This window comes from Canis lupus, chromosome 27, assembly GCF_003254725.2.
Source record: "Canis lupus dingo isolate Sandy chromosome 27, ASM325472v2, whole genome shotgun sequence".
Lineage (NCBI taxonomy): Eukaryota > Metazoa > Chordata > Mammalia > Carnivora > Canidae > Canis > Canis lupus.
In genome coordinates, this window is record NC_064269.1 from 37,282,786 (window position 1) to 37,297,810 (window position 15,025).

Consider the following 15,025-nt stretch of genomic DNA (forward strand, 5'->3'; position numbering starts at 1 on the left):
ATGGAAACCACAATTTCTATCATGTAGTGTGGTAGTAACTTACTTTCTTTCTTTCTTTCTTTCTTTCTTTCTTTCTTTCTTTCTTTCTTTCTTCTTTCTTTCTTTTCTTTCTTTCCTTTCTTTCTCTCTCTCTTTCTTTCTTTCTTTCTTTCTTTCTTTCTTTCTTTCTTTCTTTCTTTCTTTCAGGTATTAAGTTTCTACCGAATGAAGTAATAGAACGCATGTAGACTGAGGTAGGAGGGAGAAGCAAAACCTTTAATAGACCAAATCGTATGAGGATAGGAACTAATTAATTAATTAATTTTAAAGATTTTATTTATTTATTCATGAGAGACATACAGAGAGAGGCAGAGACACAGGCAGAGGAAGAAGCAGGCTCCATGCCAGAAGCTCGACGTGGGACTCGATCCCAGGTCTCCAGGATCACGCTCTGAGCTGAAGGCAGATGCTTAACCGCTGAGCCACCCAGACATCCCAAGGGTAGGAATTTAAAGCCTTTTATTTGAAAAGCCCAAACTGTTTTCCAAGTTCAAGGCAGTCATTTAGATGTCGACTCTGTCTAATGAAATGAACATTCTTTTTAATGGTTTGGGATGCCGCTCCTTCTGACTTCAAAACATATGGCTTTCGTGGAAAAGACAGCTTTGGCAAAAATTACTCTTTTTAAAAAAAATTGTATTTATTTATTCATGAGACGTGGAGACGCAGCAGAGAGATGTAGGTAGAGAGATGCAGGCCCCCCGGGGGGGGAGCCCCATGCAGGACTCGATCCCAGGACCCCAGGATCACGACCTGAGCCAAAGGCAGACACTCAATCACTGAGTCACCCAGGTGCCCCAGCAAAAATTACTCTTTTGCGATCTCCTTCCTGATCTTTGTTACCTGTGGAGCATAGACTGGACTTTTAGAGATGCAGCCTTAAAGGAACCTATACATTAAGCAATCACTTACTTACATGACTCTGCCTATGACAGCCCCGCCTATGTTTTTTTGACCCAAACAGGAGGAAGGCTGTTGGGGTACCTGGAGGTGATGATGCCTTGGGGGGAGGAGCCAAAGAGGGCAAGCTCAAATTTGAATGTGTGGGGCCAATGCCTTGCCAGACAGAATCAGTGAAGCAGCAGAACTTGAGGCAAGCCCTCCTTGGCCTAAGACTAAGAAAGACACTCTGGAATCCACTATGGACAGGTAAAGCAGTCTCCTCACGGGTGGTGGCATTGACTTTTCTCTTAGAGCAAATCTGAGTTTTCAGATGGGTCCCTTTCTCTCCTCTCACTATCTGACTCACTGCTTGGTCAATATGCACATTCATTTTTCAGGATCTGTCTCATCTGTTCAGATCTTACAAGCTCTCTGCTTAATTCTCTTGGTTCTGTCTCTCTTCCATATTCAAAAGAACAGTTATGTGCCATGTAAGGCCATGTTCTGCAATTAGAACTAATTTATGATAATAATATTGACATAGTAAATGCTTTTTTTTTTAATATAGCACGTGTTTAGAGATTCAAATTGTGAAAGGTAATAGCAAGAATGTCTATACTAAAAACAGTAGTGGAAGTTATAATAATAATTCTGTAAATATTCTACCACAAAAGGACTTGTAAACTTTCCTAGGGAACCTTTACTGAATCATTTACTTACAAATAAATAAGGAAATTATTTTTTTAATGCCAATATTAAAAACTGCTTACAAGTTTCTATGATGCAATGTATCTACTACGGGAAGAAGACCTCAGGCAATAAGTTAACATTATAGGTACAATTGCTAGGCAGTTAATGGCATTTTTACTATCTACCTAGTTTTCCAAGTTCTTCAGACATCAACTTATTTCTTTTTTTTTTTTTAAAGATTTCTTTATTTATTCATCAGAGACAGAGAGAGGTAGAGACATAGGCAGAGGGAGAAGCAGGCTCCCCAATGTAGGACTCGATCCTGGATCCTAGGATCACACCCACGCCCTGAGCTGAAGGCAGATGCCCAACCACTGAGCCACCCAGGCATCCCCTCAACTTATTTCTTAAAATGTATTTTGTAAGATTTTCACATGCAGTTTATGACAATTATCACAACTTATTTTATTCCTGCTTTTATGATTACTACAAACATGAGAGTCCTATCTAATCCATATACTTTAACTCAATTTAACTCCTTCACAAAGAAATTACACTACTAAATTAAGGCTTTTTTTTCTTAAAGATTGTATTTTGAAGTAATCTGTACACCCAACAGATGGGTTCGAACTGACAAACCTGAGATCAAGAGTTGCACGCTCCACTGGCTGAGCCAGCCAAGTGCCACCAGAATTATGATTTTTTAATGGAAGCCTAAATTTTCTTCAGAAAATTTTCTTGGGTAAAAATGTTAAATGTCTGCCCAGCTTGCACTGAGACTTTGAAAATTAATCTGAGGTATAAATCAGAGGCAAAGGGTTCAATGAAAATATTTGTACTTAATGAAATGCAAAGCAATGATTAATAGTTGGAATTCAAAGGCAAAAGGGAAAAAGATGAGATTCAACAGGACAAAAAGGGAAATACATAATTATGATTAGGGAAAATAAGACCTACAGAGGGCATTAGTGATGGCACACCACAGGAGAGGACTTGGTCACGATTATTTTTAACCCATTTGTCTCTGGTCTGCGTTGCTGGGGATGCGGCAATGTTCTGCCTCACAGAACACAGCTGTCTAGAGCAGCTGTCAACCTGTGAGCTTGAAAAACTGCCTCTACAAAGTCCTTTGTACCCAAAAGAGAAACTAAGAGAACAGGGTACTTGAAACCCGGCTCCTAGCTATAGTTGAAGGAAAGTGATTGGACCAAGGAAGTTAATTAAAGGATCATAGTCAACCAATCTGCTTCACTGTGACTGATCACTTCTGATAGAAACAATACCTACATATTTTCATGTAAGGCAGAAGGCAAAAGTCCATCTGAATTCCCTGACCTATGCCATGTCCTTTCCTATACTCCCAGAACACCTTTTCTTTCTCCAAGTAGTAGATCATCTTCGTATGGCCTGGTGTGCATTATACAGTACCCGTTTCCATCCCTTTCTCAGCCATATAGCCTAGGAGGGTAGATTACCTGTTTAAAGAAATTTATCAGTAAGGAATGATGCTTAATCTACTTAAAACTGAGCTCCAAGAGATTCTGTTCCCTTTTACTGCTGTATTAAGCACTTAATATGCATTCGGTTTATATATGCTAAGGATTATTTGCTAATTATGTCACAACAGTAATAGTAATGGTGGTAAGTGCTATGATGATTACTACAAAAGTATCAATTTGTTGTATTTTATTTTATATTTTGGTATATGAAAATTTATTGTCATGTTTTCACCATCAAAACTTATGATCTTGGTAAAAAAATATGGGATGCCTCATGAATTTGCATGTCATCCTTGCACAGGGGCCATGATAATCTTCTCAGTATCATTCCAATTTTAGTATATGTGCTGCCAAAGCAAGCAGTAAAATTATCATTTTAAATTAAAGCCAATAGTTATTAGATCATTGTTAGCATTCATTTCAGATTCCTGCTAACTTTTAATTCTAAAAAAATATTAAACAATTTTTATAATGTTTGATATGTGTATACTGATGACAAAATCTAGTTCTCTGAGGACTTAAAGTGTATTTCAATAAGCTTCATGTGTGTGAAGCGCGACATTTAAATTGAGACAGCTATAAAAAGCTCATCCTTGCTTACCTAATAAGGTGGATGCTTGGGTATTTAACTTTTAAATTCAGGGCCTATCACATGCAGTACATAAAAATTAATTCTCAACATATGTATGCCCTAAGGCTGCTCCATGTTTGTAGAAACTTTATTCACAATAGCCCCAAAGTGGAAACAACCCAACTGTCCATCTACAGGTGAATGGATAAATGTGCAATAGCCATGTAATGGAATATTACTTTGCAGTAAAAAGGATCCAACTACTGACACATGCAACACTATAAAAGAATTCCAAAGTCATTATGATAAGTGAAAGAAGTCAGACACAAAGGAAGAGATAATGTAGGACTTGTAATGACTTCTAGGAAGTGGATAGTAATGTAAAGTTACAGAAAGCAGATTAGTGGTTGCCTAGGGGAGTGGGGAAGAACTGATTGAAAAGGTGAATGAGCAAACTGTGGGGAGGAGTGCTCTGGAAATGTTCTGTGGTTGCAGTTTGGGTGTTTACATTTGCCAGTACTCATAAAATCACACATTTTAAATTGGTGGCATATGTAAATTATACCTCAATGTTAAAAAAATAAATAAAGGTAAAAAAAGTTTCAATTCTCTTGCCAGCAAACCGTATTCAAATCCTTCTTAGGTCTTCACTTTTACAAGTTTACTGCACTTCTGGCCAATGCCATTAGGTGGCAGCATTACCTCCACAACTTGATAAATACATTTCTGGAAAAGACCTGGGACAAACACCAGAGACATCATTAGGGCTTTGGTATCAACCACACTGTATAGGTTGTTATATCCACAACTGCAAAGAAACTTTGGTTAGTCGAGAGTATTGCCACAGATTCAGTTCAATTTAGTGCATATGACATGCAAAACACGGTTAGGCATGAGGAAGCTAGAGCAACCAGTCCCTGCATGTGAGCAACACAGAGTAATATTTAGATTATGTTGCCAAGTTAAAAAACAGAATGTGGGCAGCCCCCGCAGCTTGGTGGTTTAACGCCACCTTCAGCCCAGGGTGTGATCCTGGGGCCTCAGGATCGGTCCCACGTTGGGCTCCCTGCACGGAGCCTGCTTCTCCCTCTGCCTGTGTCTCTGCCTCTCTCTCTCTCTCTCTCTCTCTCTGTGTCTCTCATGAATAAATAAATAAAATCTTAAAAAAAAAAAACAATGCAAAATTGCATACAAAATCAGTATAATCAAAATCATGTAAACATGCCTGTAAAAAGATTAGGAAAACAAAAAAATTTTTCTTAAAGATTTTATTTATTTATTCATGAGAGAGAGAGAGATGAGAGAGAGAGAGAGGCAGAGACACAGGCAGAGGGAGATGCAGGCTCCATGCAGGGAACCCGATGTGGGACTCAATTCCAGGACTCCAGGATCATGCACTGGGCCAAAGGCAGGCGCTGAACCGCTGAGCCACCCAGCGATTCCCAGGAAAACAAAAATTCTAATAGTAACTGTCATTAGATACATCCAAATATCTTTAGACACTGTATCTTAAATTTTAGATTTTTTAAATATAAAATTTTTTAACGGTTTTGAGAGTGTGTGTGTGTGCTAGTTGTGGGAGGGAATGGCAGAGGGAAAGAGAGAGACTCTTAAGCAGACTCCCCACTGAGTGGGGAGCCCAATGTGGGCTTGATCTCACAACCCTGAGATCATGACCTCAGTCAAAATCAAGGGTCAGATGCTTAACCGATAGAGCCACCCAGATGCCCCTAAATTTTAATTCTTTAATATTTTTACATATAGGGATGCCAGGTGGCTCAGAAGTTGGGCATCTGCCTTTGGCTCAGGGCGTGATCCCGGTCCTGAGATCAACTCCGACATCAGGCTCCCTGCATCGAGCCTGCTTCTCCCTCTGTCTGTGTCTCTGCCTCTCTCTGTCTCACATGAATAATTAAATAAAACCTCTAAAAAATTTTTTTACACATAAAACCTCCAACTTTTTGTGTTATACAAGTTAACAACAGTCAAGTATTACTCTTATATTAAAAGAAATCTTTCTCATAAAGTGACACTTTGTGCCTCTGAACACAGTTTAATTGGGGAGACAGATGTCAGTGATCAACTTGTGACAGAACATGAGGGCTTTGATAGGGATAACCTGGAAAACAAAAAGTACAGGAGAGTTTTTTGTTGCTACTAGTGTTTGATTTTTTGCCTAGAAATTTTGGAATAGTAGTAGTGAGAAAGAAGAGTTGAACTGTGAGCCAGCTTTGAAGGATCTGAGTTTTGTCCAGTGGCAAAAGGTAGGAAAGCATTCACTGAGAGCAAGTACAGCAACAAGGTGACTGGAAAGAAAAAGCCTCAGAATCAGACACCAGTGCCAGGGATTCGGCTGTACAGCCAACAGCAGACAGGGACGGGAAGGGGAAAAGTAGTGGGAAAGGAGGCTAGAAATGCAGATTGATGATCAAATGTAAAAACTGGCCTAAATACCACATCAGAATTTGGGATTTATCCTGTGAGCAGAAGAAATTCACTAGGGATTTTCAGCATAGAAATAACATGGTCACTCCTGGGTTTTTGTGAGATCACTCTGGCACAGCATGGAGAATATTCTTTCTGAGGGACTAGGGGCAGACAGATCAACTGAGAGGCCAGGACAAGAGATAGAAAGAAGGTGTGGGCTTGGATGGAAGCAGAAAACAGGAAATAGTGTAGGTACAAACTCAAGAAATATTCGGACGTTTAAAAAATAAAAATACTGAGGCATCTGGGTGGCTCAGGTGGTGCTGATCCCAGGATCCTGGGATGGAGCCCTGCATTGGGCTCCCTGCTCAGCGGGGAGTCTGCTTCTCCTTCTCCCTTTGTCCCTCCCCCCTGCTTGTGGGCACTGTCTCTCAAATAAAATATTTTAAAAACTCAAATGAAATAAAAAATAAAAATACTGGGGCACCTGGGTAGCTCAGTTAGTTGGGCATCTGCCTTCAGCCTGAGTCATGATTCTAGAGTCCCAGGATCAAGCCCCACACCGGGCTCCCTGCTCAATGGGGAGTCTGCTTCTCCCTCACACCCTCCTCCCTCTCATACTCCCTTTCTCACACTCTCAAATAAATAAAATCTTAAAAAATAAAAGTAAAAAATAAAAATACTAGAAAAAAATAAATATTTGGAAATTTGCATCAAATTTAGATCATTACTTAAATATGAGGAACAAAGAAGGAGAAGAATCATAGATGACCCCAAGCTTTGAGCCTGGTTACTTGAGATGGAAAAGTAAGGAGACAGGAAGGTCAGGACAGGGGACAGTTTAGGACTACTGTATTGACCATGTTGAGTCTGAAGTGCCTATTGGACATTTAGGTAGAGTTGGGGAGGGGGAGATCTCTGAAAAAATAATTATAGAACCGAGGACCAAGTTCATAAGTGTCCAAGTTGTCCACATCTAACGGACAGCTGTGGGAGCAGACGGTCCTGTGAGTTCCTATGGTTTGGGGGTTCTGACTACCTGTCCTTTGGTCTTAAATATAAGCACTAAAAGGGTTCCAAGTTCAGTAGGTCTCACGCAGCCAGCCAAGTAAGGAAGAGAATCTTCTCTGGTTTGGCTCAAGCCATCACAGATTTTTTTAAAAAGCTGAAGAAAAGCCAGGAGTGACCAGAGAATGAGCTGTGCTTCTGCATGTCCCTCCCTCTCCTCATCCACAGCCTCCTGATGAAGCAGAGGAAGTTTCTTTACCATTTCAAGAATGTCCGCTGGGCGAAGGGTCGCCATGAGACTTACTTGTGCTACGTGGTGAAGCGGCGGGATAGTGCCACCTCCTTTTCTCTGGACTTTGGTCACCTTCGAAACAAGGTATCAGTTATTTGCTTCCAAGCTAGACTGCAGGCTCTTTCAGAACCATCCGCAGCTTTTCAGCTGTTTCAGGTTTAGGTCTCCACTAGATTCCTCAAATCTTTGTTTTTTATATGTCCATGGAATTACATTAGGTATGCCCCAAAGCATGCCATCTTATGTCCTCCCCAATCATGTTGGCACGTTACTGCCATACCTTGCATCAGTGCCAAGAGTAACTGCCCCCAAATTTTCCTTCCCTTTCCCCAGCATCCAAACTACCTTTGAGATTAAGGAAATCAAACGCAAGAGCCTTTTGGTTTGGAAAAATGTTATCAGCTCATTTCAAGCTAAAGTTTAAATGTAAAAACAAGTTTTTAAGAATTTTTGAGAATTAAGGAAAAGGAACAATTAATGACTCAATTCTGTTTTCCAAATAATTTCCAGTCCCTCTTGCTCAAATAGACCGTAGGCCAAGGAGTGCATTCAGTATGGTGAGACCTAGAATACCACGGAAGCTGCGACTGGTTGATTAGTTAAATCAATCTCAGCATCTAGGAGATCAGAGAATTACATTTCCAAGCGACTTCACCATGTTCAGATGGGTTTCCATAAGCTTCTGCCAATAAATATTTTCTGTCTCAAAACAGGCAGTGACATCTGATTTTGGTGGGATCCAGGGAAGAATCCATAGGTAGAAGAACGTTGTCTGGCTCTCCTCTTAAAGTGTTTATCTTACTATTCAATTTCCTTTGCCCCCATTTGTATTGTGTAAATTAGCTCACTGCAATTGCTCCACATTCTAATCTCTTTCCTGTTTGGTGACACATTCTAAGTAGAGAAGGCTTTGCTGTTACCAACCCTTTGATCCTTCTCATTTAATCGCCACGATACCAGCCCATTTTACTGGTAAGGACTTAGAAGATTCAAGAGTTGGGTGAGTTGTCCCACTCACCGGAGTGGTGATGCCAAGGAAATGGACCTAGATCTTCAGATTCTAGGACTAACGACTTTTCTGCGATACTAAGCAGACTTGCTATAGCTCACTATTGCGCGATTATATTACAATCCCAGGGATCACAGGATAGCAAACACCTTATTTAATTGGTTCTGAACCCAGAGCAGCGCCTATTATTTCTCTTACAAACCCCTCTGTTGGCCTGAGCATAGCCTACTTTACCCCTTTCAGTCCTCCCAGCCTGTTTCCTGCCTCCACCAGTGGTCTGGTGTATTTCCGCAATGTTTTACAGCCCTGGGCCCTTCCAGAACATTTTCTTTCTCCTCAAAGGCGCAAAAAAAAAAAAAAAAAAAAAAAAAAAAGAACAAAAAAAAGGGGGTGGGGGGGTGGGGACGTGGCAGGCCAGCACTCCAAACTCCGGATAGTGCGATGCTACTTTAGACAGATGCATCTCATCCTCCTGCTTTTCTGCTCCACAGAAAATGCATAGCCCTTTTGTAACCTAAAGCCCCCCCAAAGGGCAGACACCCCAAAAAAGGCGACCGTGGGAGGCAGAGGAACGAGGGACCGTAAAGCCCCCGCACGCCGGCGAGGCCGGTAAACGCCCCCACCCCTGCTCTGTCCGCAGTCGGGCTGCCACGTGGAGCTGCTCTTCCTCCGCTACATCTCCGACTGGGACCTGGACCCCGGCCGGTGCTACCGCGTCACCTGGTTCACGTCCTGGAGCCCCTGCTACGACTGCGCGCGGCACGTGGCGGACTTCCTGCGCGGGTACCCCAACCTCAGCCTCAGGATCTTCGCCGCGCGCCTCTACTTCTGCGAGGACCGCAAGGCGGAGCCCGAGGGGCTGCGGCGGCTGCACCGGGCGGGCGTCCAGATCGCCATCATGACCTTCAAGGGTGCGCGGGGGACCTGGCGGTTCGGGACCGCAGCTCAGACCGCGGAAAATTGGGGGCCGGGGCGGGGGGCCGGGGGGGGCGCAGAATTCAGCCAAAACCCGGACGGGAACAGGAGGAAGGGCATTAAGGGCTTGGATACTAGGCTTTGGGGGAAATGCGACTTAGAAGGGGTTGGGGCAGGGTTCCCTTTCTTTCCTCTACGTGTGGGATCTGAACTATCTTCTGCCCCGTTCCCCTACCTTTTTAAAGATTATTTTTATTGCTGGAATACTTTTGTGGAAAATCGTGAAAAAACTTTCAAAGCCTGGGAGGGGTTGCACGAAAATTCCGTTCGACTATCCAGACAGCTTCGACGCATTCTTTTGGTAAGGGGCTTCTTTGCTTCTCGTTTTCTTTCTCTCTCCAAAGCCATCTTTTCCTGGAGCTACTTCTATTTTCCTCTCTTACATTCTTTACATTGTCATCTGTGCATGAGTGTGTGGGTATCTCTTTTCCCCCTCATTGTATGCCTTATAGTCCTTTCTCCCACCTCTGAGTTTGCTCATCTGTTGTTTCACGACTCGGAGCCCTCTGCCGACAGCCCTTCGGGTCCCCTCTCATCACCCACAAGCGTCTCCTTGAGACTCCCCGCAGGATTGTGGTTTTCTCCTGGTAGGATTCTAGCCTCTCCTTTTCCTATTCCCCAGAATTTACTGCCCAACAAAATGTTACAAATTCATCCACTCAGTTTATTTCTCTTTCTCAACAGCCCCTGTATGAGGTTGATGACTTACGAGATGCATTTCGTACTTTGGGACTTTGATACCAACCTCCAAGAATGTCACATACAGTGAACCATCTCTGAGGACAGTGGGTAAAAGGATAATCTCAAGAATTCTGTTTTTCTTCAACTCTCACTTTCTCAAAGTCTAGAGAGGAAAATATTCATATACAGGACTTTGTAAAAAAAGAAACAAGTCTTGAAAGTACAGAAGGAACTGAGGCCCAACAGGGTTATAGGCTGCAAGTGGTGCAGTTTTTGATGCAACAGCGTCCCCTACTGGGAAATGACCGAATTGCAGGGTCGGGGAGCACCGAAAGTGTCCTGTTCTAAGACTCTTAGGCGGGGAGGAAACAAACCTTAAAAGCATGGTGAGAAGATCAAATGTTTTTATAATATGTATCCTTTGTTATTTGATTCAGACGGAGTTCTCAATATTAGTGATAGATTTTTCTACTCTTCCTTTGGAGCTCGCTTTCAAGTGAACAAACTTTTACCAGTCCATGATCTCTATAGACCTCCTAATGAAAGGACCTGAGGGATCGTAATCCCAAAACATCTAACAAAGGCATTAATATATAAGCATGTGCTGTATGTTTTCATTGTCTGAGATATGTTTTCGTTTGTACATAAGACAATTTTTCTTGGTATAAAATATGCATGATCACCTTCAGGCTATTTTATAATAAAGGTTCTTGAAATGAATATGAGGACTGTGAAGAAGACACTCTAAAATTAGTTGATGCCTCAACTGACACATCTGGAAACATAAATCCCTTTAAAGAAGTCAGTAGGTCAGAAACCACAACCACAAATTTCACATATAAGATTAGGTAACACTTGGAAAGGAGTTGTCTCAATGTTGAGAAGAGAAAAATCAGTTCTCTCCAGTGGGTCTCTTAACTTGAACAATGCCAACCAGGCCAACCTTTCCTATTTTTTGTATGTATGTGATGCTTCTCTCAAAGAAATGCTCACTGTGTAAGAGAGTATGATAAAAAATTAAAAAATAAAAAAAAAAAGAATATTTGGAAAGGAAGGATGGCAGAACGTTGCAAAGAAATAGTGTTTTATCCAGCAAAATGTAGGGAGCCAGTATGGCAGAGAGTGCCTATTCATAACAACTGTCCTTGACTGTGAGAAAAATAGTCAATATAACCATCACTGTGCACTTATTTTTTTTTAAAGATTTTATTTATTTATTCATGAGAGACACAGAGAGAAGAGAGGTAGAGACACAGGCAAGGGAGAAGCAGGCTCCACGCAGGGAGCCCGATGTGGGACTCGATCCCAGGTCCCCAGGATCACACCCTGGGCTGAAGGTGGGGCCAAACCACTGAGCCACCCAGGCTGCCCTCACTGTGCACTTATTACCTAGCAACTCTTGCAATGCTGATAAGTAGATCCACAGGACAAATTAAATACACAGTTGTGTTGTGCATTCACTCAAACAGGTGCCCGGACCAGTCAATAGGAGAAAGAATAATCCTTTTCAGCAAACGGTGCTGGGACAACTGGATATCTATATGCAAAAGAATTACTTTGGATCTCTACCACATACTTTATACAAAAGTCAACTCAAAATTTACCAAATACCTACATTTAAGAACTAAAACTATAAAACCCTTAGAGGGAAACATAGGTGAAAATATTCACAACCTTGGATATGACAAGTCAAGCAACAGAAGGAAAAATATAGAGAAATTGGATTCGTTAAAATTAAAAGCTTTTGTACAAAGGCAGTAGTAAGAAGTGAAAAGACAACTTGCAAAATGGGAGAAAATATTTATAAATAATATACCCAGTAGGAGTCTAGTAGACAGAATACACAAAGAACTCTTAGAACATAAAAAACCTAACTTAAAAATGACCAAAAGATTTGAATACACATTTTCCAAAAATATACAAATGGGTAATAAGCACATGAAAGGTACTCAACATCCTTAGTCACTAGGGAAATGCAAATCAAGGCCACAATCAGATTCCACTCTTACTATTAGGAGGCTATCAACAACAGCAAAAACAATTAAGAATGTGGAGAAACTGAAACCTTCCATATATTTACCGGTGGAAATGTGCAGCTGTGCAGCTGCTATCATGGTTCCTCAAAACCTAAACATTGAATTATTATATAACCCAGCAGTTCCACCTCTAGGTATATATCCAAGAGATTAAACTCTTGAGTTTTGAAACAAAAACGCATACATGAATATTTACAGCAGGAGTATTCCTAAAAGCCAAAAATTTGGAAACATGAAGTGTCCGTCAAGTGATGGGTAGATAAAACAAAGGTGCTATATCCATACAACACTATTTTATTCAGTCATAAAAAGGAATGAAGCAGACACATGCTACAATGTGGATGAATCTTGAAAACATCGTGCCAACGGAAGGAAAGCCAGACACAAAATGCCACATTTCATGGTTCCATTTCTACGAAATGTCCAGAACACGTAACCCCACAGAGACAGAAAGATCAGTGGTTGCCAGGGGCAAGAGGGAGAAGGGTATGGGAATTACTTATCGCATATGGAGTTTCTCTTGGGGGTGACGAAAATGGTCTACAATTCAATGCAACTCAATGGTGGTGACGGTTGCAAAACATTCCGAATGTACTAAAACCCACTAAATTGTGTGTATTTTAGAGAGCTAAAATTTACACCTGTGTGAATTTATAAAAGGACTTACAAATGTAAATTTTATGTTTTGTGAATCTTATCTCAATTAAGACAAGTCGGTATGATTTGAGTCAGGCGACCTTGAATTTGAATTCTGTTTCTATGTAACAGTGGGCAAGATATATTTAACCCCTTTATAGCCTTAATTTCTGATCTCTATATGGGTATGATAATATGAACTTTTTACATATTTTTGGTAAGTATTAAATTAGAAGATAACACAAAGCTGGTACTATCTTAGTGATTAGCTTTGCTACCCTTTTCGTTTGCAGGATAGAAACCTAGAAATCACCCTTGACATCACCCTCGGCGCCCCCGTATATGGTCCTATTGACTTTGTATGCTAAATACTTCTTGAATTTATTTACTTTTCTCTTTCCCCTCTACTAGTAACTAAGAAAGAGAAAAACAAAAACAAAAAAAGCCTCTAATAGTTCAAAGCTGGCTTGACACTTCTAGAAACCAGGTCATTGTTATTTTTCTGATGGACATAAACAATCTCACAAAATACCAACCTCAGACAAGATTACTCAGACTGATAAAATGAGAGAGAGCAAAACCATTTCATAATTTGTCTGAGCCACCGGCAAAATACCAAACACCACCTCTCTTGGCTGGAAAGAAATTGCTACTTCTTTACCAATTACAGTTTTATCCTTGTCTAGTCAGCCCGCCCGAAAGATGGGACACACCCAATTATAGAACTGACCTAATTCTCTCACAATTTCTAATCTAACAAATCCCCATTTTCCTAGCCTCTCCCTCAAATCGCCAAACCAAAGCCCAAATTCTGTAATAAGATTCATAGTCATGAAGTGTCTCAATGAGAGGGTGTTTCTCTTACTGAGACACTTTATGGCTAATATAGCTCCCCATTATGTGGATTGTTCCTCACGGCAAGAGTAATAAATCCCACTCGTTCAACTACAAGAGACGTGTTATTTATTGTCTCTGGATGGAGGCCATTGGCATATCTTAGTTGGAGCTACCAACACCTTAGTCTATTGCAATAGTCATGATATTCACTAATTCTCAGTAATTTCACTGAGAAGTGGAATCTCGAGAACTACAAAGCTCCAAGTTTATTCTATTGGAATAGAATAGAATACCAGCCCTTTTATAGTGTTGATTTGTCAACAGGAGATCCCTAAGTACTCTCAGCAAGTAAATGGTAGTTACCCAATTTGGGTAGATGGAATTTGATATCCTGTTGCAGCTAACTTCTTTCACTACTTGATTGGATTTAACTAATCTCCTCGCTAATTTGACTGATTTTTTTTCCCCATAGTCTTGGCCACATTTTTTAAAAAAGATTTTATTGGGGATCCCTGGGTGGCGCAGTGGTTTAGCGCCTGCCTTTGGCCCAGGGCGCAATCCTGGAGACCCGGGATCGAATCCCACGTCGGGCTCCCAGTGCATGGAGTCTGCTTCTCCCTCTGCCTATGTCTCTGCCTCTCTCTCTCTCTGTGACTATCATAAATAAATAAAAAGTTTAAAAATAAATAAATAAATAAATAAATAAATAAATAAATAAATAAATGATTTTATTTATTTATTTGAGTGTGGGGAGGGCCAGATGGAGAGGGAGAAAACCTCAAGCCGACTCCCCAGTGAGTGGGGAGCCCAATGCAGGGCTCCATCTCACGACCCCAAGATCATGACCTGAGCCAGAATCAAGAGTCCAACACAGTCCACTGAACCACCCTTGGGCACAACTCTATAGTTGTTCTAACTTTTGGAAGTTAAACGGTGCAACTACAATGCAGCTTGAGAAGCCAGTCACTGTATGACTTAGTGACAAATAAGTGTTAACAATAATGCTTTGGATTTCTAGAAGGAAGAGATCATTGTAGGTTGAATAAATAAGAAAAAAATTGATAGAAGAGGTTGAAATTTACCAGGACGGTGGGGGAAACGTTAAATACTTTAGTATATTTCCAAAAATCTCTGTGAATAAAGTGATGAATGGTTCAAGAGTGACCTTTATAAATTCTGTTACATATTTTAAACATTGATATCACTATGATGAAATTGTTAATCCTATGTATTTTTGGTGGGAGAAGCAACTTATATAGTATTTTAAATACCTATTACCTTTAACTTTGCGATTTCATTCCTTGGAAACTAACTTGAAAAAAATCTCTTAGATGTACCCAAGATTATATATACAAAGATATGTACAAACCAACCCTGTAGTAGGGAGAAATTGTAAATAACAAAGCCAGTAGTGGAATGTGTAAGCATAGAACATCCATACTT

At 40.8% G+C, this 15,025-nt stretch overlaps 2 protein-coding genes and 1 non-coding gene across 5 annotated transcripts in view; 1 reads left to right on the forward strand and 2 right to left on the reverse strand.

Annotated features, from left to right (window-relative positions):
• RIMKLB (ribosomal modification protein rimK like family member B) overlaps window positions 1-15,025 on the reverse strand; it is a 170,574-nt gene that overhangs the window by 139,123 nt on the left and 16,426 nt on the right. The gene's annotated exons all lie outside the window — the stretch shown is intronic.
• Window positions 1,009-10,793, forward strand: AICDA (activation induced cytidine deaminase). Its single transcript, XM_025471871.3, has 5 exons — window positions 1,009-1,188; window positions 7,345-7,492; window positions 9,058-9,328; window positions 9,578-9,693; window positions 10,077-10,793. The coding sequence occupies exons 1-5, from the start codon at window positions 1,079-1,081 to the stop codon at window positions 10,128-10,130; spliced, it is 699 nt and encodes a 232-aa protein (XP_025327656.2). The 5' UTR covers window positions 1,009-1,078; the 3' UTR covers window positions 10,131-10,793.
• Window positions 3,367-3,469, reverse strand: LOC112675398 (U6 spliceosomal RNA). The gene has a single exon (XR_003145870.1). It is a non-coding gene; the product is annotated as a U6 spliceosomal RNA (small nuclear RNA).

What these genes read in the sequence shown, in the direction of transcription:
- AICDA (XM_025471871.3), top strand. Translation starts at nt 1,079, where the DNA reads ATGTGTGGGGCCAATGCCTTGCCAGACAGAATCAGTGAAGCAGCAGAA. An exon ending in CTGGAATCCACTATGGACAG is followed by an intron (nt 1,189 to 7,344) that starts GTAAAGCAGTCT and finishes CCTCATCCACAG; the next exon opens with CCTCCTGATGAAGCAGAGGA. An exon ending in CGCCATCATGACCTTCAAGG is followed by an intron (nt 9,329 to 9,577) that starts GTGCGCGGGGGA and finishes ACCTTTTTAAAG; the next exon opens with ATTATTTTTATTGCTGGAAT.